The sequence below is a fragment of the Malurus melanocephalus genome, unplaced genomic scaffold (genome assembly GCF_030028575.1).
Source record: "Malurus melanocephalus ecotype Western Australia unplaced genomic scaffold, MMel_1.1 scaffold_53, whole genome shotgun sequence".
Taxonomy (NCBI): domain Eukaryota; kingdom Metazoa; phylum Chordata; class Aves; order Passeriformes; family Maluridae; genus Malurus; species Malurus melanocephalus.
This window is the reverse complement of record NW_026623285.1, coordinates 2,482,952-2,505,299: the sequence shown is the minus strand read 5'-3', so window position 1 is coordinate 2,505,299 and position 22,348 is coordinate 2,482,952. Positions and strand designations below refer to the sequence as shown.

The 22,348-nt window shown below is 42.7% G+C and overlaps 1 protein-coding gene across 2 annotated transcripts in view; it reads right to left on the bottom strand.

Moving 5' to 3' along the window:
* Nucleotides 1-1,537: 1,537 nt before the first annotated feature.
* CREB5 (cAMP responsive element binding protein 5) overlaps nt 1,538-22,348 on the bottom strand; it is a 206,914-nt gene continuing 186,103 nt past the window's right edge. For both annotated transcript variants that reach the window (XM_057365513.1, XM_057365514.1), the window contains 4 exons: nt 9,723-10,046; nt 4,397-4,624; nt 3,323-3,431; nt 1,538-2,186 (listed from right to left, as the gene is read on the bottom strand). In XM_057365513.1, coding sequence (XP_057221496.1) covers nt 2,023-2,186; nt 3,323-3,431; nt 4,397-4,624; nt 9,723-10,046 — 825 coding nt within the window. In that variant the 3' untranslated portion in view covers nt 1,538-2,022. The remainder of the gene's footprint in view (nt 2,187-3,322; nt 3,432-4,396; nt 4,625-9,722; nt 10,047-22,348) is intronic.

Below are 22,348 nucleotides of genomic sequence, written 5' to 3'. Positions count from 1 at the left end.
AATGGAAAGCGAGCTGTTAAAGAAAAGAATACTGATAAAAAGTTAGTCACCAAGATAAGAACTAATTCGGCAATGAATGATACTCAGAAATTTGCTRTCCCTTCCAGACAGGCTCTGTTCCTTACGGTGCCTCCTCACTCTTCAGTTGTTTCACTCTTTCTCTCTCATGGAGGAGACCCACCCTTTTAAAATCCATGGCCCCTCTAAAGACCAAAGACATGGTCTCTGAGGAAGAGAGCTTCACTTCAGAACAGAGTGTGTTCGGGGCTAGAGGATTTGCTGGGAATAATGTGAATTTTCCTACTAAAGATGCAGCTCAAAATGTTTGAACATTTTTCACCAGCTCAGAGCCCGCTCCCTGGGTGAATAGTGGGAGGTTTTGCTGCTGACAGATTTGAGAGCAAAATCAGGTCCCAATATACAGCAAGGCAGCATAATTAACTGGCATCATCTCTGTCTGATTTTCCCATCAATCACTGGGACCACTCGGGGATGCAAATCAGTTGCGCTGAGGGGCAGGCTCAGAGCCCAAACAAAAACCTTAATTGTGGCATAAGGCTCTTTTCCAGACCCTCTTTGCAGGGCTGTATTTTATCCCAAGTGTGGGACTTGGCATTCTTGCAGCATTTTTTAGCTGCTGCGTGCCTTCTAAAAATTATTTAGTGTCCTAAAGAACAACTCCTTATCCGTGCTAAACGGGTGTTAAGTGCCATTAAGATCAGTGACGCTACACTGCTGTCTGCCAGCTTGGGATCAGTCCGTGAATGTTTAAAGKAATGCCTGCAGAGAGCAGGTCTTTCCCTGGGAATTAAAAATGGCATTTTTCCAACTGGTCAGAACCATTACACTGATTTATTCCTCATTTATAGCCCATGAAGCTTGAGGCTGTTGGCTTTTGTTGCTAGAACAATGCAACCAGGTTAGGGAACAGAACTTTTCTGAATTATTATATACTACATAGATTTTCCTACATCAATGACTGGCAGTGCAAAAAATTGCTGTGACTCTCAGGTGTTGCTCGCTATGCCTCTACTGCACCACAGAAGCTTACAGGGCTCCTAGCATCAACACAGCTGGCTCACCATCCTGCTTCACCTGCGGCTGTGCTGTTTTTGCCTTTTCCTATTTATTAAAAACACTAAATCAGGAGCATTTGTAATTTTTAAAAGCCAAATGCTTGGCGCAGCCCAACTGCGGGTGAAGAGCTAGTGAAAGCAGCAGCCGTGCCGACAGTTTTTAGGTGGGCTTGAAGTTTTTGCTTGTTCATTACCATTCTTTGAGAAAAAGGGGGAAGCAAGAAAGGCTTGCAATGAAAAAAAAAAAAAAAAAAAAAAAAAAGCAAGGGAAAAAAAGCTGGGAATGAAAAGGGAAGGGAAAAGGAAGGTGTGAGAATAACTGGAGGAGAAAAAAGCCAGGGCAGGGGAGAGAGGAGAAGGGGGAGGGCTAGACAAAAGCGCACGCTATTTGGGCTTGATTTTGTCCTGATAGCCACATCCTATATAACGGCTCTGAAAGAGGCTCTGAATGTGAGACGTGGTCTGCTGATAGCACAACGCTAACTCTTTTTTATTATGCTGTCAGCAGATGCCCTCACTCTATATTTATAGCCTAATTACTGCTAGTTACCTACATTTGACTCTGTTTAATACTTTTCATGCCTCACATTGGCTAACAAGCTGCAGTTTAACACAACTTTGTATTTCTGAGGCTTCAGGCTAGATGGGTGAGAAGGAAACATGACTATGTACAGAAACAGTTAGGTTTATAAACAAGTAACTGGTACCAAAAAAAAAAAAGGAGAAAGCACCAAAGCATTTCTCAAGCTGATAGCATATTAATTGCATAACTCCCTTTTATGTAACTAAGTATAAAAGACATTTTAATAACTATAAAAATGAATAGCCAGAGTCTTTCAAGAACTGAGGAATCTTCCAGGCTTGAGTTACGGTTGCAAATGTCCTTAGCAGAGAGGATGCTTTGATATGCTACCACACTCCCCCAGCAGTTTCTAATCAACCACTTTTAAAGGATGGGGTTGATGTCTGTTCTGTGGCTGGCGAGCTGGGTGAGRGTGGAGCTTCCCACAACGTCACTGACGGAGGAGGAGGTCGTTATGGTATTGTGCTGGATGACTTGCTGCTGGGAGCAAGCTGGGACCGGGCTTGCAGGAGGACTGCTCTCGGGACCTGGGGAGGGAATGAGAACACACAGACAACACACGTTCATTTTTCTGTCTGAGTAAAAAGCCTAGGCTGGGTGATACTCTTGATGAAGCATGCACAAGTCACAGGATTTCAAAATATAATTACAATTAACCTCTGTCTTATGATTGTTTTAGTTTTCGTTATTTTTTTCAAACCAGCCTCTCTGATATCAACCTGACTTTAGGAGTTGAGACCTTGAAAAAGATCCAAGACCTTAATAACTGAAACTAATGTTGGGATAAAAAGTCTGATATCTTRAGGTCTTTAAAATCAGTTGGGGTGYTTAAATGCTTTATTTGTTCCAGCAGGAATCAAAATTAGAGTGCAGTGCACTGCAGCACAGAAAATCTAATTCAAGCAACAGTTGATAGGCATGTAATGCAATTACATATTTTTTTCTATGAGTACTTTTAAAGAGACAGATGCATAGTGATACAGAGGAGACAAAAATGGGCTCTATTTTAAGACAGTGTCACAGTCTAGCAAATTTTAACCTTGAGGCTCTTCTGAACTGTTCTAGAGTGAAACAGAWAATTTGTCCCTAAATTACTACAGTCACAAAACGCATCAACTAAAAAGAATTGATTCAATGTCTCCGTTAGCTGAGAACTTTTTGAAAGGAAAAAAAAAACAAAAAAAAAGAGAAAGATGAGAGTTAAAAAAGAGTTAACAAACCTTGAAAACCTGCGCCAGGCCTGGTCTGTGCCACTGTCAGAGCACAGTACCATTTTCGCTGGAGGGGACTRTAATGTTTTCCTTTTTAACTTTCCTTTTGAGAGTTATTTTAAGGTTCTGGCAGCGCCGCGCCCAGGAGGACTCTTGCAGGTTTGGAGCTGTGAGTTCAAGCAGGATCCTCCACAGGGGAGTGAGCGTCCATCCGTGTGCATCTCCTTGCCGAAAGGAGGGGTGGGGAAGACTAGCTCTGCTGTGTGGGATGGAAACCGGGGCTTTTTTGGTTTTGAGCGGGGCTGAATAAATAAGGGCAGGAGACTGGATGGCTTACATGATGTTTGAGAAGACAGGTTCAAGTGATAATATGRCCAAGAAGGGGTTCTGGAGGGAAGAATTTGCTTTCCTGTGTGGAGTGTGGAGACAGTGCAAACATACCAGCTACTTACTTAGATATCCTTGTGATTCTTTCTGCATTGCTGTTATCGGACAGTCTTTATGTGTTAACAATAACTGTTTCAGCTGTGCTACCTCATTTTTCAGCATGGAAACCTCATTCTAGAAAAGAAAGAGAGACTTTGGTTAGCACCAAGCTTAAACCAGGCTTTTCTGCAAAGCTTAAACCCAAGAATACAAAACGTGCTCCATCACTTTGAAAGAACCGAGCAAAAACGGCATTCAGGTGCTCGTGTGCCAGGTTTATATTAACATTTGTCAGTGACATTATTTCGTAACTTCTGAAAGCAATCTAGCTTCCAGATTTGGTGACATGAACTGACAAATGAACTAACTTCACAGCACCAGAGATACTTAAGGCAATGTTTTAGTCTASTCAGGAAACACTCTGGTTCTCTGCATGAGGCCAGGGGGCAGACCYGTGGGGGCAAATGCCATGTTGCTGTGCTCAGGGGCACAGTGACAGGACTACTGTCACCTACAGCTTGGCTTCAGCCAATGCCTGGGTGCTGCTCACACCTCTGGGATTTGTAGGAGAATATTTTGGAGGAGTGCCATTCTACAAATGGATTTCTGGCCTCTGCATGAAGCAGAAGTACTGTGCCCACCATAAGAGGGACAGCACAGTAAGAAAGGCTTTTATTATTATATTCACAGTATTTTCATCTATCCAGTTGATTTTCCTCACTGGTAGACATATCTATTTATGCTTCTATCTTGCTGGCTTTGAATGAGGGTTTAACTACATGCCCTCCTCTGAAGAAATTTTTTACAGTCATGTTAATGGCACTTCAAAAAAAAAATCCCCACAAAGAGCAGTGACAAGGAAAGAAAATAAACACAACTCCATCTAGTGAAGGCTTCTAAATCCCAATACAACGTTTTCCTGGCTTATCCCCCTAAAATGTAATTATTTCTTTAATGGGAGAACACACATCTTGATTAACAGACTGATTATGCCTGAGCTCCCGCTAGGAGCTGACTGCGCGGGGGCAGCCCCAAAGGCACCGTYAGTCAAGCACAAAGAGCCCCTCTGTGTCTTCAGGGGCGCAGACAGTGGCTCGCACCTGAAGCTGCATGTTTGTCTGGGTGAGCTCTTCTGCTTTCTTTTCCAGTGACATCACCCAGACCTTCCTCTTCTGTCTGCAGCGCGTGGCAGCGGCTCGGTTCCTTTCCAGAAATTTCCGCCTCCTCTCATCCGGGTCTTCGTCCACCACCCTCCTCCGGCGACCTCCAGTCGGCTGCGGTGGCTGTATCGTCTGCGTGGGCTGCATCTGCTGCGCCGCCGGCGAAACCTGAACGGGAACAAGAGGTTTTGCAGGGGGTGATGAGGCAGGGRAAGTTACAGAGGGGGATGCTGAAATGGGAAGGGAAATCTCACACACTCGGCCTGCTCCCCAGAAAGGTCTCCAACAGGCCCAAATCAAAAGTTGCCCCAGATGCTGCTGAAAGTAGCTGCTGGCAAATCCTTACCACGGTCAAAAGAGTGGGTTTTTTTTTTTAAATGATCCTCTGAATATAAGTAAAGGAACATTTTTTCCCACTTGAGTTAGTTCTTAAAAACATTAAGTGCACTCTCTGCTGTCACCTATTTCAAACCAAGTTTCTCTCAGGATCTGTTTTAATCAAAGCGGATCCCTGTAGTGCCCTTATTTCTGCATCTCTCTTTATCCTCCCTGCCCCAAATTTCCCCCAAAAATTAAGGCCATTTCTGTTTCCCAAGCTTCACCATCTCCACCTCAGTCTTCATCTTCTCGGGAGACGGAAGCTGCAGAGCCCTTTGCASCTGCATGGAGCTGGGAAGCTGTGGACTGGAATCACACAAGGCCAGCAGACCTCACTGCCCCAAGAGGGCAAATTAAAAATTTAGGTACCTGAGCTTAAATGTGTGTTTTTATATCCCTGCAYTGCATGGAGAAGGGATATTCCTCTTAGCAGAGTTTCCATTTGAGCTCTGTGGATGCTATACTCCTTTTTATTCAATTTATCCCTGGCTTTGACAGTAGAGACATGCCACATCCAGTCCAGTGCTACAAAACTATGGAAAAATAGGTATTTATGCTTTTTCAAGTGCAGGGGAATATTGATCCTGTTCCTGAGAGTACCTGACCCACGATATTACAGAAAAAATGCATGGTGGGGGCAGCCCCATGTAAACTATGCTCCAACTGACTCCTGGKCAGATGGAACATTTTCATGTCCTGTCAGGAACCAGCACCAGATTTAATGTTTGACTGCCTGGAATAGGCTTTTGGACTACTTTCCTGCCTCTGTGTGGCACCCAGACTATGGGACTTTGGAGACACCCTGTCTCTCCCTCTGTTTGGGGTCTGGAAACCCAATCCATGGGTCCTATTGCTCACACTCAGCTCATATTGCTGCTGCCACTCCTGCACAGTCTGGAACAGTCTGGAAACTTGAATTGTTGACTCAAAATTAACCCTCTCATTCTGGCAAAAGCCCAAACCTTCAAGGTGCTTCCTTTTGACTCCAGGGAGTGGACGTACTCAGTGCTGTGTCAGACTGAGCCCTTAATTTCAACTGCCGCAATTAACATGTTTGCCTAACACCTCTGTCTGTCTCAATTAAGATGATACTATCGTCCTGCATCTTACGAAGTTGAGGTGGCTTTTCTGTCTAGAATCTAATTTGCTGCCTCCCCCAGCTGACTTGTGGCAATTACAGTGGCAATTTTATGTGTAATTATTCTGTGCATCAGATAACACTTTTTGTATAAAGCCGGATTTATTCCCAYCTTTCTGTTGCACTGTCAGGGAATCTCTCTCACAGCAGAAGAAAAGAAAAAAGAAACCAAACCAACAACCTTCTAAAAACAAATAAGCCACCCTGCCTTTTCTGACTGATTTTTAAAATTTCAKCTTGCATGAACTCCCTGCTGACAACACTGTTCACTGGGAGTTAGAGTGCCACGTTCATGGCAGCTGCAGTGGGCAYGGCCCCCATTCCCACCAGCATCCCCTGGCTTCTGCTGAACATCACTGCCAAGGGATTCCARCTGCTCCCTGTCCACCAGGGCCGGGCATACTGCCTCTTCAGCAGTGTGTCTGAGTGCAGAGGTCTCAGAAATACCTTTTAATGTCAACATCTCWTCTAAGACATTTCATTTTCTCATGCATAACACCTTTCCAGAGACTTCAGAGATCTGTTATTTATGTTTCCTTATCCCTTTTCACTCCTTTTCCATTCAGCTTTAAACATTCTGGTTTGTTAACTCTCTCAGTAGAGTCTGGTACAAAGGCTGTAAAAGGTAACTCTACAAGTGGGTTTTTTGTTTGGGGTTTTCTTTTTTTGTTCCTCTCATATGGTCATTTTCTTTTGAATAACTAGTGAGCAATTGTGTTTTCCAAATATACCAGGCAGTCTCTGGGTAGTCAGAGTGCATTTGCAGAACAACAAAACCTTCTCTCCATCTCAGGCAGATATTAATTAAAAGGGCTGCCATTATTTCACTAATAATGTCATGTGGGATAATTAACTGACTCTTACTTGATAGCTCTTAACCCTGAAATATGTTAGACTATATCTTAGTAACTGTCTAGGCATCATTCTCTAGAATGACTTCACTGCCCTGCCTAAGACATAAGAAACAAAACGAACTAAATATAAAAATTCAGGTTAATTTTGGTTTTCTTAGAGTATGCTAATCACATATCCATTATGAAGACAAACACAGGACAGCAAAAAGAATGAAATGGCATCCCTACTCTGCTTGAGCTATCACAGGCAAGTTTGATATTAAGAAATCTTTAGAGGACCAATGCAGAATAATAGTATAATTTTTTGTAGGAGTTGAGGCAACATAGCAAGAACTTGGTAAAATATCTCACTTTTTTCAGAAACGTACCTATCAGAAGATGATTTCTGMTTTTATACCTGGTCCAATATTCATTTCTGTTCTTTGCAACTTACCACAAAACTAATACCCATTCACTCATGTCATGAAAGCATAATTCCTTGGGCTCCTGTGTATCAAAATGGTAGCTAAAAAGCATGAAATGAATTCTAGCATTACAGAAGGGCACGGTGTAGAATAACAATGGTCTCGGCATGGGAGTACGCAGCTCACAGCAGCATGGACCGTGCTGTCGTTTGGCAGGTGGTTTGGAATGGAAGAATCTGGCTCAGAAGAATAAGGAGGTCAATAATTAGTAAATCGCACCATAAAATTAATGTCTGCTGGAGCAATCTGATCCCCAAAGAGGCCATTACCATGGGGACTATGGATGAGCTTTGAAAGTAATAACCATGTGGTTATTACTCAGCAAGCCCTTCTTTTCTCCCCTCTAATGCATCTGTTCAGAAATCACTACTGCCTCTGCACCAGAGGAGCAGATGCACAGCAAGAGCTCTGCTGTCTGGGGAAGCCACTGACCCTAGGACTCTGACTCCATCTCCCTCTGTCTGATCCCTTGGTGCACCCATGGACAAGGAGATCCTTGATCCTTCATGGGCTCTGTTGCCTCCAATGACATACTGTGCAAGGCAAACTATGACCCCAACACATCTTTGTGGCTGCTAGTCAGTCCGCGTACCCTGGTGCCTGTATCTCTTCTTGCCTGCTTGAGAGCCTTTTGCAGTGCCTAGCTAGCAGGGAATACAAAGCACGAGAAGCTGAAGCTGTCCTAACTGTGTAAGAAAGTCAAGACCTGCTCAAATAGGTCTGGAGGAGGGCCAYTGGCTCCCTGATCTTGCCTTTAAAATTGCGAGGTTTGTTTCCCCTGGTAGCTGTTTTCTCCAGTAGTTTTCTCCTCACCAGTTTAAAGTGGTGCTGTGGATGTTTCACTGCAGTGCTCCATTCCATGGGATCAACTGCATTAACATGTTTATCCTCCCAACCCCTCAGTAAAGGTTAAGTGACTTTCCCCTTCTCATCCATGGAATCCTCAGCTGGCTAAGCACAACTTTATCCTTAATCTCTCAGGGATTTCCAACAAAGCAATCAGGTTACTTTTGGTTTCTCTGATACGAGGTAATGTATTTTTATTGGAGTTTTTAAACAACTCCAAGGAAAATAACTCATTAACAGATGGGAAAATAATTGAATTCACAAAGTAAAAACTGGAGTAAACTTAGGAAAGCTCTGGACATCTTCTCACAGGGGAGTCTGCTGGTCTCTTACTTAGACTCTTTCTCTAAAGCTGACAATTCATTTTACATTAGCAAATACTTCAGGGAAAACCCATGTGCTTGCAGACTCTGCAGTAATAAAGCTAGATGTTAGTAAATAGTTAATGTTGTGGGACACTGGGATGTCAGCCAAATACTCTCATTTTCTTTAATGTTTTCTWAGAGCTTGTCTGAAAGGTATTTGCAAGCAACACAATACTTCACAGATTGAACTTCTTATGGCTGGCATTCCTCTTTGTCCTCACATTCCATGCACTGTCCGTTTGTCTTCCTTAACTTTGCTCCCCAGACCTGACATGCTACAGTCACTGCCCACAGTGCTTTTTTTTTCTTGTGTGATCCTGATGCAGAAGTCTATCATCTTAAGACACTAACAGAATTCCTCTTAAAAATGACTCTGCTAAAGTTTGTGCTCATTAGCTCATTAGTTCAAGAAACATTCAGTTCAGATATYGAATTATCCAAATTGCTGAAGCCAATGTAACTGGTCCAAAAATTGAGTCCTCCACCTCATTCAGTGGAAACCTTCAATGACTTGTCACATGAATACAAGTCTAAATTGTCTTCTTGTTTAAATATCTCTCCTTGGACTGGCTTCACCATCTTTTGTTTCCTGTCACAACATGCACCAACGACTGCCTACACTCACTGCTAATCTTGGCTTTCTTTCATACCAGGCAGATGTCTGTCCTCTTCACATGGTCTGGATTATTTCATCTTTTCCTCTAAGCCAGTGTATCATACCTTAGAATTACCTCTAGTATCTCCAGTCTTGAACAGTCCCTCCCATACACACACACACACACCAGCGCCATTTCATTTTGCTGAAGATTTTGTTACATATTTCTGCAGGTAGAACTCATACTGCTTGTTAAATCTTGGCCTCAGAAGTTCAGGTTCAAGCACATTAAGCAACATATATAATATGCCAATCTCTGTAATAAAACTCATCCATAAAAGGATATGTGGCAATCCACAGAGCTCAGAGCACTGAAAAGCCTTRGAGCTCCTTATAAAGTAAGAAATTAAAATTGTCTGGTAAATTAAGCAGCAAAAGAAGTTGTTGCTTCACTCCATTTTCTAAATAAAGTTCGAGCATCCCCATCACCATTAGCAGACATTTACAAGCAGCCCGAGGGGCTTGTACCTAACAAGACATGCATGCAAGAAGAAACAATACAGAGATCAGACTTTAACTCCACCTCACAGCAAAACTCAGCAATGCCRCAGGACACGAAGATGTACCTGTGCTTGTCCGCCCGAGTGCAGCGGGGGGTGCGGTGAGGTCTGGTGGTGTGCCGGGTGTGCGTGAAGGTGCGAGTGGGAGTGGTGGTGGGGGTGGTTCTGCTGGTGGTGAGGCTGAGGATGAGGATGGTGCGCCGGATGCTGGTGCTGATGTGGGTACGAATGATGAGGTGGCAGTGTCTGGTGCTGATGAGGATGTGAGTGCATATGGTGGTGTGGGGTCTGGTCCTGCCGCGAGCTCATCATTTCCATCATGTGGCCCATGGTGTTCATATTCCCATTCGACATGGCCGCAGGATGATGAGTCAGTGCTGCCTTCAATCTCTGGAACAGAACAAGACAGAAAATTCAACATTCACACATGGTGATCTGACCAACCAGAAATGCTGCTGCAGAAATTGTGCCTTGTCTTGTGTTTTGAGATTTATTTAGTTTTTCTCTTGCTGTTGCCTCAAAARAAGGCATCTTATTTCAGTTTGAGAAAAAACATATTCTTGGGCTCTAATCTAGTTTTCCACAGCAAATATTCAAAGATATAAACATCTGAATTGAAATTTAACAGTTACACGTTTCCTACTGTGCTTCTAAGGAAAAGTAGCTGTCTCTCTCTTTGGCCAGCTGAGTGGGGTTAGCTTCATCAACTTTGTATTATTTTAAAAATTAAAGTCYGATTAAAATAAAGATGCAACAAGTGTCCATCTTGTTTTTACTTCAGATATTATTTAAAAGACTTGTTGAAAAATATATTGCATTGATGTAGTTTTAAAATTCAGGTATACTAGTACCCAATCTGTTCTGTCATCAGAAAGATGGGAAAACTATGAGGGTGGCCTCAACCTGATCTTCCTTTTTTGCTGAAAAGTTCAGGTGTGTGCTGTCCTGTTATCATATGTTAACCTCTCTCCGTTTTGTATTCATGTGTCACTGGATTGGGCCCTGGAATCTGACCAGGGCAAAACTTTCTTTAATATCAATGGGATATGTTCTCTTTTACATGAACACAACTAAAGGCAGGARGGAAAGGTTAAAACATTTTGGACTGCAGGATAGGGCCTTTGTGTACTAAGGATATTGTAGAAACACAGTAAAAGAGTTTCTTTTCAACACAATTACAGGGTCATCCCAAAGCCGTGAACTGTACCAGCATACCAAAACCTTGCTGGTGTCATCCTACTCTTGGACTGCTGAAATCAATGGCATCCTACAGGAATGTGCCAAGGGTAGAGCCTGACAGATGCCAGCTAGGAGAAGGGTTTCTTCCAAACCCATAGAAAATCCTTCACATCCACGGTTCTGCATCTTGCTCAACATAGAACATTATCTACAAGCAGCTACCCAAAACCTCTTAAACTCTTTAAAGAAGCCAATTGATTTACTCTCACTATTGCAAGTAATTAGCAGAAAATAGTAAGATAAAAAAGGAAGGAAAGAGGTGCATAGTATTATTTGATGCCAGACCAGCGTGATTTGAATAACCCATCAACTACCTTATAACTCCTTATCCAGCCAGAGGATAGAATGAACAGCAGAGAGCTCAGCAGTAAGAGATGTCACCATAAGACAGCCAGTAAAAACCAGCAGTGGTAGGAGGCACAGAGGTGAGCCTTTTCCCATAGCAGTACCTATCTATGGGTCACAGATGATTGCCAGAAGATCCTGTAAGCCAATGTGACTAAAAACAGCAAGCAAAGGAACAAAGATCAGACTGAACTGCATTTTGGTTCTGCTTTTAAAGCAAGAAGAGTGACTGCCAGCAGTCTCAGAATCTATAGATGGAGATTTCAGTCTACTTTATATTGAAATAACATTTCAAATAAACATTTGTCTGTTGCAGTACTGCAAGACCACAGGTAAAGACTTCTATGCTCAAGGCTATTACTCTACTATGTTCGTAAAACTGTGAGAAAGAAACAAATTCTTAAGGAGAAAAAAAAATAGAAGGGATAAAAAAAAGGTTGTGGAAGGCAAAAAAGTAACATTCAATTCACAGTGTCATCCTCTGGTTTTTGTATCCCATGTGTTTTTGCGGACTTCATGAAAGTAATTATACTGAGACACTCTAATAGATCTATTAATCTAAATTTGGTGGCTTCTTTCACTAATGATCAATTGGCTGACCAAGACTTTAAAAATATATATATATATTTGCAAAACATGTCAGTATCTCAGTTTGCAGGAATGAAGTCTGGACTGATGACTTTTAAGAAGTTTCCTTAAGAAAGTCTATGAAACCATAACTACATGGCATATGTCCTATTCTGATGATCTTCTCAAAAACAGAGATCAAGTTGACTGTGCCGCTGAGGTTAAGTACCCTCTTCCCTACCTCTAAAGTCAGARCAGAGGTCAATCTAATTTCAATAGCAGTAACCCATCCTGGGCATCAAATGGAGGATTGGAGCAGCTGTTGTCCTTAACATTTCTGAATTTAAGTGCTACCATGGTTACTGCAAGCCGCTCCTTGCAATGTTCAGGATAACTGGTGTTACCCAGCAGTATATTAGGAAAAATATGGGGAAAAACACATTAATAGGTGAAGTCTTTCTCTGTGTCATGTTTCTTCAAAACTCACTAAGACGCTTTTCATGGAGCTGAGCCACCATGTACGTTGAAGACAAAGCACCAACAAAAGCTGTTGTTACTTTGTTTTCTGAATCTAAATGCAAAATAACCAAGCCAGCAGTTTTATGTGATGAATACYTTACAAAATCTATCATGTCAGTATTTTTCAAAGACCTCTGAAACTGAACTACAGTATGTCTTCTAAACTGCAGACCTTCAAAGAGAAGAAAAAAAAAAAAGAAGGAAAAACTTAATCTGCGAATAAACTTTTTTTTTTCAGCTGTAAAAACTGAGGCTTACTAGTGTGGCGCAACTTCAAGGAGAATAAATTATTTTGTTTTCTTTCCATAGCCCTTCTACCACATCCATTTATTTGAGATAGCAAATCAAGAGAGACAGTGAGAGGTCTGACATGCAGCTGGTTTCAGTCAATAGGGGTCATTTCCATTTGGTCTGTGTATTTTACAAGCTCCTTGTTCACTGTTCCCAATGGGAGGGTGGGCCAGCTGCCCTGGATCCCAGTCCTGGTAAGAAACCAGCTCTCTACATCATCCTGTCCCAGGGCAGCAACAGCCATCGCCTCCCTTTAACTTCATGCTTAGATCAGCTCCACAGCAGCGAGAGTCCTGCCCGTGCATGCATCCGGAGCAGTCCTAATCTTCCATTAACCAGTCACTGCTGCCCATCAGAAACATTTGGGGAACAATAAACTGGTTTTTTTTTTTCATTCGGTCTGCAGTGAGATCAATTGTTTTTGATGTTTTAGTGAGAGCTGAGGGAGGGAAAATCACCAGAACCTGGTAAACTCTTTGCTCTGGGTATGTGCAGTGTGGGACRGGCAGGCTGCAGTTTTGTTATTGTTTCTTTTATGTGTGTTAATTGCAAGCAGCTGCTTCAGTTTAGTGTCAAATAAAATCCGATGGCATAAAAATTGAGCTTACTGGACTGATGACACCACCAAATCCTCTCCAGAATGAAATGGTAACCCAGGATCCAATTTTGCAGCCRTTCAGTTTTTTCAGGAACTGTGTGACTGACTTCACCAGAGCCCAYAGTGACCTGGGAGTTTGCAAATTGGGACTGAAACCAAAGACTTACTACTCAAATCTGCTTTTCACCTATGCTAACTTCATACAAGTGATTTTTAAGGCACAATCCCTTTTTCCTTCCTTTTAAAAGGCAATTGAAAAAAAAAATCCCCACCAACTTCAAGCCAGGAGGAAGTGCAAGTGCTCACCTTTTCTGACTTTTGGCCCTCAGTGATTATTTTTATTATTTTATCAAAGTAACATAGTGACCAAGATCAGTTACAGCTGATTTCCACTCAGTCATGACATTTCAATAAACAGCTGCGAGTGATGCAGACAAGAAGAGAAACCTTCCACAGAGAACAGCTCGCTTTGCCTCTGATGAAGTGAATGAATTAATTAAATTCCCTTCTGATCCCACAGGAAGCCAGAAGCTTTGTCATTTTTGATGCTGAGGAGGAAAGAGAAACAGTGGATATTGGTGCTTCACAAGTATGAGCATTGTGTTGCCTGTACAGAACAGGGAACCATTCCTCGTGGCAGTGCCCCTAACTGGCACATTTACTCTGAAGTGACCCCACTGAATGCCATATGAAGGTAGCACCTCAAGGAAGTTATGACTGTACCTGGAGTATTGGGGTTATTCTGTAAACAACACAGTTTTCACMGTGCTTCCTCCATCTAAAGACTGACATCATGCTTCCTTTTATCAACATAGRTCATAACTTATTCACTGAACATCTTTGGACAAACCCAAAGTCATCCAAAAATGGCCTTCAAGCATTTGAGATCGTGGATGAAAAATAATAGTAACTTCCCTAACAGTTCTGCTATTCTGGATCTTGCTGCTTTCTAATTTTCCTCTATTGTGACATATATTTCAAAGTAGCCTTGTTTTTTGCCCTACCTCTCTTTCTCAAAAATCGTCAGTGAAAAACAGCATTTTTTTCAGTTTGTTAAAAGAAGGGGAAAAAAAAAACCCTTGTAAATTTGAAGGTTGCTTTTCCCACATTTAAAAACGCAAATAATTCTGTGGGTTTCATCTGCATGTTAATACTTAAAATATTTAGTAAATATTTGYAATATTTATATTATATTAAAAACAGGCTATACATATGATATGCCATAATCTGCATATGACTATAAACTACAACTTTCGCTCATTCATCTCTCCATGGAGAAATGACAAAAATCTTCAGTTCTACAGGTGCTCTGTGCTTGCATCAAACAATAAGCTATTATAACACCCAGAAGAATTTTAGGTYGGGACAGACATGGAATGCTGGTTTTTAATAGATTTTATTGTTTCAAATAAGTATGCATTGATGCACTCAGAAAAAAAGTTCCCTTTCTTTGTGGTCTGCATGCCCAAATCCCACTAAATTAAAAAGAGACAAGACCAGCTGCAGGATCTAGTTAATGTCTGGTATTTTCTTATCAGGAGATTATATCAGACCCCTGTAGGCATATGAAATATGATCTCAAAGATATTTTCTTGCACTGGTGACTGTGATTTTACTCCCTATTATACAAAGGTTTAGTAAGYTCCCCACAGGGCACAGAACAGTCTAGAGAGGGCTGGGAAATCAGAAAGAATTATAGACATCAAGCATCCTCACATATCTGCAATTCGGTAGCAACCTCAGGGTAATGATCTTGATTAGCCAGCTTCATGGCAAGCATACCATTGACTTTAGTGTCACAAACATTGTTTTCTCATCYGCAACAGTCAAGCTTTGCTTTTCACTCTGAGCATCATACCCAAGATGAACATACAGAGTTAAGCCAGTGACAGCTTAAGCTGTGAACAGAACTTCTCCCAGCACATTTCAGAGCATCACACTGAATTTTATCCTTTCCTTTAGCTATGACTTGACACAAGAACTTARCATAAATGTCACCCAGGTCTTTTACAGTTGGCTGCTGACAAGCATTTCACAGTGTAAATAGCAGAAACCACTCTTTGCAAATGTTCCACTCRCATTCATAAAAGTAAACTGGAAGCRATTCATCTCCACTCAATAAGTGAACTGCAGATACTTACGAGCACATTTCAGAGACTGGCAATTAGAAAGTCTCTGATGCCACATTAAATGCTTTCTCCTACATTTCTTGTGCAGTAAAATACAGTCCTGCCTATTGACAGAAGGAGTAAGATGTGTGCAAAGGACATGAAATCCAGAACTGAAGTGACACATTGCACTAATGTAAAGAGAAAAGTGAGATACATTTAATTCACAACTCGCCAGTAAMCAGTGCCAAACTGCTAATCTTCTAATTATTCTCAGGCTGTTTGGCAAATCTGAATTATACTTTCCCCTACTTTTGTCCTTTCTTCCCTACTTAGATGGATTTCGTAACAACACAAACAATGGATCRTCATCCAGACTTCAGTGCAACTAAGACTCTAATAAAAACAACAAATTTGCTCCCTTGTATTTCCAAGTGCAACCTGAATTAAACTTCAGCAGAAAGCAGCAAGAATGAACTGCAAACAATGAAAGCAGTAATAAAACTAATAGACACCATGCTGCTCAAGGACGGGTCGGCTGCAAGAGCTGCTTCGGCGTCCCTGAACTCGGGGCACAGAGGAGCTCTGAGCAGCCTCGCTGCCTGCTGACATCAGTCCCAGTGACCGACGACTCTGCCAATTTTACGTAATCCAATGGAGGTCGAAGCCAGGGTGGCCCAAGGGTATTGTGTCAGAACTGCCATCTTGTGGTGATGGCATTTCATTGAGAACAGCCACAGCTCCAGGGACAGTAGAAAACGTAAGTGAGTTTACATCCCAGCTCCACCCAGCAATTTCCTTTGGCTCATGTCAAAACACCTTGCAAAGGAAATAAGTATCAATATCCTTGTGTGATGCACCACCTTTTTAAGGATTAGAAAGAGACTAAATTAYCTACATGAATTTTAAATGAACAAGTAAGTTACAATCAAGACAGAAAATACACAGAAAGCATGGTTTATATTTCTCACTATATACTATTTCTACCATGAATCATTTCTCAAATCAGTATTAAACAACTGGATTTGATTTGCAGAGAAGTCAGGAAATGTAAAGTTCAAAAAACCAAACCCCCAATTCCCACCAAGTCTAAGTCAATCCCTCCATGTGTATCCATGACAAGGGATATTTAATTATGTAATCACACAAAAGAGAGCAAAGTGATTTATTACTGGCAAATGGTGTCATATAATTTCAACATACAATACCAATGTAAGGATCCAAAGAATACAACCAACTTCTGACTGATTTCCCCACTGTGTGCCAGAGTCCAARAGAAAAGCTGCTACTTAGCTGCTACCTACCCCTAGAGAGGCCGGTTTCTGACAGCAAAATGCTTGACACTTGGGGATTAATTACCTGGGCCTCTGTGCTGGTTTTGTCTGGGAYAGATTTAATTTTCTTCATAGTAGCTGGTATGAGGCTGTGTTTTAGATTTGTGCTGAACACGGTGTTGATTTTACGCTGCAACATTTTTGTTATTTTTGAGCAGGGCTTCCACAGAAAGCAATATTTTTCTTATTTCTGAGCCAAGGCCTTTTCTGCTGCTTGTACTGCCCCACCACCCAGCATGACAGRGGTGCACAGGAAACTGGAAGGRGACACAGCCAGGACAGCTGATCCCAACTGACCAAAGGGATGTTCYRTACCATCTGGTATCCTGCTCAGTATACAAAGTGAGGGGAAGTAGAAGGAAAAGGGGGATGTTCAKGATGATGATTGTTTRTCTTCCCAAGTCACCATTATGGTTGATGGGGCCCTGCTCTCCTGGAGATGGCTGAAYACCTGCCTGCTCATGGGAAGCAGTGAGTTAATTCCTTGTTTAGCTTTGCTTCTGTGTGACTTTTGCTTTACCTATTAAACTGTCTTTATCTCAATATATGAATGTCCTCACTTGTATCCTTTCAAATGAATCCCCAATTCCTCCATTCCACCCTAAGCTACCAGTAGGCAGGCACATACCAAACCACCATTCTGGATCTCAAAACAGACAGTCTTTTGCTTACTTTGTCCTCCAGATTAATCTATGGGCTATTCCCATGCATGTTACACTGTCATCTGTGGAAAACACAGAAAAAAGAGGTGGCAATAAAATCACTCAGTGTTAATCACACCCTGCAAGACACTGAAAACTTGGGTTTGAGGGGACCCAAGTCTGGACTACGCATTTACCAGATCTACTCTCTTAGATCCATTTTAAAGATAATTCCCAAGGTGAGGGACCAGAGTTTCTTTCTTCATGTTGGACATAAAGAACTTTTGTCGAAGTGTCTGGCAGAGGGGCTGGAGTTCAGGTCTTCCTCACTTCTGTAAGCAAACGCTCTAAGTTTCTAAAATCATGTTTCCATGTTCTAGTACAATACGAGTGAGAAGTGCTTGTACAGTGCTTGCATTGCTTTCTCTCTCTATATATACATATATCTTGCCTGAGAACACAGAACACAATGAACATTTATGATTGTATTAAACGAGAAAAGTGGGAATTGATTTCAGAGGAAGTTGGGGAATTTCCTATACAAGCCAGATAYAGAGCAAATCCTCAAATCAGAGCACTCTAACACTGCAAGGAACACTGGGTTTGCATATTTTAATCTGTACTCAGAGATCAGATGGGATTAGCACTGCAAAAATTTCTCCCTGCAGAATACTGCYCTGAAGCCTTGAGACCCCTTAATGTGTACTTCAGGTTTTTGATGACAATGCAAATTGCTKGCTTTCCTTTTCCCTCTCACGAGCATAAAACACACACCAAGAACATGAGAAGGGCAGATTCAAAGCCTTTCCTGTCAGAAGATTTCTAAACTTTCATCACCCACCTCTCACTAAGGCTGATTATCATTAAGTCATTCATATTCAAAGAAAAATGCCATCCAAGYACATAAAACTTGGGGTTTTATTTTTTTCCTTCACTGGTGTGATTTTTGAATACTCRTTTTTCCTGGATTAAACCCAGCACATTTAAAGGGCTACTAGCAAGACAGAAATCGGATACATGTGCACTTAAAAGTTCTTTGATTTCATCCCAGATGTGCAGTGCTCAAGGGCGTACACACACACACACACAGACACACACACACACACAGAGCATAAAGGACACGATCTGGTCTGTAGATTTTGTTTCAAGATTATACCAACCAGACTCTGAAATGTAAAACTGAAGCCCTGACCATTTACAGCCATTAGAGATCCCAGGGCTCTCTGTGAAAGAATATTGATGTTCATTAGCCCCTTGGCCTGACTTGAGAATTCACTGCAGGTAATTAGACTTTGTCTCATTACCACAGTTTCAGGTGAAGTTCTTTTTCTTCCTCATTTCTAAAGGTAAGTGATTCCTTAAACATTCTAAAAGCTTTATTTCATCATCTAACCCAAACGAATTAAAACAGCATTTTAATTCAGCAGACAGCTTTCAATTATGTAGCTATGAAAACATAATGTCTTGTGGCTTTTTAAATACATGCACTTAGGTAYAGCATGTAGTACCTAGATACAAAACATCAAGAGTGTGAACAGGTTCATTTAGTGTCAATTTTCACTATCACAAAATAAATATAATCTGTGCTGAGTTATATGAATGTGTATCATGCATAGTCAGCATTAAACACATCAATTTTATTATATACAACCCTATTACACCTCCATGTATGGCCTCTTATGCCCTTGCAGCTTTCCCCATGTTTTCCCCAACTCCATCCCTCAAGCTGCTGCCCTCCCGTGCCCCCTTTGTTCTTCACCTGCAASGCCATCCTCTTGGCTTGCAGACAGCTCAAATTGCTGCCTTGTTTTTCAGCACCTCGCCTGTATCAGCTGCTTTCAAACAGCGGTGTCTTGGGTCAAACGCATTGAATTTCAAAGCCACTTGAGGCTCCAGGAACAGCAACATCTCAACCCTGTCCCAGACACCAGCTTGCTCCTCTATCAGTGCCACAAGGCTTTTTGATACACTTTAGGATAGCTACAGTGTGAAATAAGAGAGAAAAAGAATGAAGCCTTCAATGATTCTTTTTTATTGGAATTGGTGATTTACACTAATGGGCTTYAGTTTGTGTTTGAAAGGGCTAGGAATGCATCCCCACACTCTCCCATGGTCCAGTTGACAAGCAATGACTTAGTAAAATGCAATATATTAGCAGCTCACTCTCTTGCACGTGGCGTGTTACTCTWCGGCAATACTGCTTCTCAGAGCAATGTGTCAAGACAAACCAAAACAGCCACCTTCCCTGGGGAAGGGAAGGATGCTGCCTGCTTGGTAAGCCATTGACTCATCCTGTCAGYTCTGGACAGCTGGATTTGGCTTTCCTGTGGCATGTACCACAGGATACAGAACAAATTTGCACAGGTCAGGGGCCTGGCTAGACCCACAGTTGCAGTGGCTGTCACACAAGCAGGATTTCCTTTCCAGCACCAAGTGACAGGTACAGCGTATCCTGCCTCAGTTCATTGTGGACTCTCCCCTGTTCCTCCTGCCAGTGGGAAGAGGGCATAAATAACCACCTAAGGCAGAATTCCTGGAAGAGGTGGCCTGCCGGGGGCAGACATGAGGATCCATGCACCAACCTGCACCCCGAGGGAGGCAGAACACCGTGTGTTGGGTGAGCACCATCCTGGGAATGGGGTGATGCTAGAACCAGACAGGATGATGCTGGAACCTCCTCACCTCCCGAAGCAGCTGCCAGCATCCCAAGAACAGGCAATTCCTGCACACTGGATATCTGTCTGTGCTCACCGTCCTTCACAGCACAAATGAGTCTTCCAAAAAGCAAGACAGGGATCCAGCTGCTCCTGCTATTACCCTACCTTCCTCTTTTTTAATATTTCTTGTGTACTTCTACTGAGTGAGAGAGAAAGGCATAAATACCGTCTTGTTTAACACATCTTCCTGTCTCCTCTCCCTGCCTTGCAGACAGAATTATGYATCTTCCTGACACCACCATTGTCTGATTCATTTGACATATGCACCAGAAAAAAAAAAAAAAAAGTCGTGTTCTGAACAAGAGCATAACGCTGTGATCTCATTCCCATCTCAGACTCCCCAGCACCTCCCATTTCTTGATGTTTTAGGAAGAGAAGGACTGGGAAGCTTTTCCAGCTTGCATACTGGGAAACTTAGAAAGGAGATGTGGTAATGGGAAACCAGACCAGCACAAAGCCATACAAGAACTTACACAAGCATGTTGGAAATCAAGGTAATGCCATAGAAAGTTCAGCTATCTACATCCTACTTAAGAGTCTGAAGCAGCAAAATCTTTCTCAATTCTTGTTACTTAGGACTGTTGAAGAGCATAGATGTTTCCAAAGGGGAACACCACTATGAGAGGTGGTGGCAGGGACATTCTGACTGTATGATGAAAATCACTAACCCGTTCTGTYTCATCATTTTCCTTTCTTTTGAAACAAAAAAGTCTCAGATGCTACCCACATCTGTGACATTAAAGGTTATGATGAAGTTCCCCTTTTTGTCTGCCATGCCAGCTAGTCAATGTAAGGCTTCCTGATGCCTTGTCTCATAGAATCATAGAACCATAGAACTGTGTGTGTTGGAAGGGACCTTCAAAGGTTGTCTAGTCCAGCCCCCTGCAATAAGCAGGACATCTACCATGTCTCTGCGTGTTTCACCATTCTCATCATAAAGTGTTTTCTTCACATCTTCTTTTTCATCTAGTCTAAATCTACCCTTTTTTAAAATTTAAAACCATTACTCTTTATCCTGTCACAATAGGCTCTACTCTAAAGTTTGTCCTGATCTTTCTTGTAGGCCCCCTTCAAGTACAAGAAGGCCACAATAAAGTCTGCCCAGAGCCTTCTCTTCTCCAGGCTGAAGGGCCCCATCTCTCTCAGCCTGTTTCCATAGGAGAGGTGCTCCAGCCCCCTCATCACCTTTGTGGCCTTTGGACCCACTCCAACAGGTCCATGTCCTTGCTGTGCTGAGGAACTCSGAGCTGGATGCAGTGCTCCAGGGTGGGTCTCAGCAGAGCAGAGCAGAGGGACAGAATCCCCTCCCTCAACATGTTGGCCACCCTGCTTTGGATACAGCTCGGGATACAGTTGTGGCAAGTGTACATTGCCCCRTCAGGTCCAGTTTCTCATTCACCAGTGCCCCCAAATCCTTCCTGGCAGGGCTGYTCTCAATCCCTTCACCCCYAGCCTGTMCTGATACTGAGAGKWGTCCCAACCCATTACAGGATCTTGCAYTTGGCCTCCTTAAACCTCATGATGTTCTCCTGGGAACCCTTCTGGAGCGAGTGCAGGGTCCCTGTGGATGGCATTCCATCCCTCGGGTGTGTCACCAGCACTGCTCAGCCTGGTGCCATCTGCAAACCTGACAGCGCACTCGACCCCTCTGTTCGTGTCACCAATGAACACATTGAACAACATCCCTTCCTGCCTATTGCAGCCCTCAGTGCCCCTCACGTGCAGCTTCTTCACGTCTTGGCCACAGGAGGTCACAACTAAGAGATGGCAGTGCACTGGCAGCTAGGACACAGGTCATCTTGCCCCAAAATTTGCCTCTGTTCCACTTTCCCAGTGAGCCRCAGGAATGTCTGCTCTGCCTACTGYCTTAATGACCCATTAGCAGCCTGGCCAAATGAGTGAATCTTTCACTGCAGCWTCTCTCTGGAGCCCTGCCAAAGGAAAAAGGACAGGGGGCAATGAGGGTTCAGGCAAACCAAGTTAGGTGCTTGGGTGGATGGGGGAAGGAGAAATGGGGCAGAATTGGAGAAATGTTGAGGCAGCTACTTTTTTCATTTTTTCCCTGCAGTTAAAGCATTGACAGATAATTTATCACACATTTTGATGGTGCTCCAGCTGGCAGGGATAAGAGCTATCTGTTTATTAATTCAATTAGCCTGCTTATTTATCAGCAGAGGGCGAGAAGGTGCAGCCACAGGCCAAACTGTGCCAGTCTCAGACCGCCTGCTGTCGGGCTGAGAGGGTGACTCGGAGTGGGAGCATCCTGCCCCCACCCTCAAGCCACTGTACTCATCACTGCAGTATCTCAGGCCTTCTGAGGCAAGGAAAGAAAG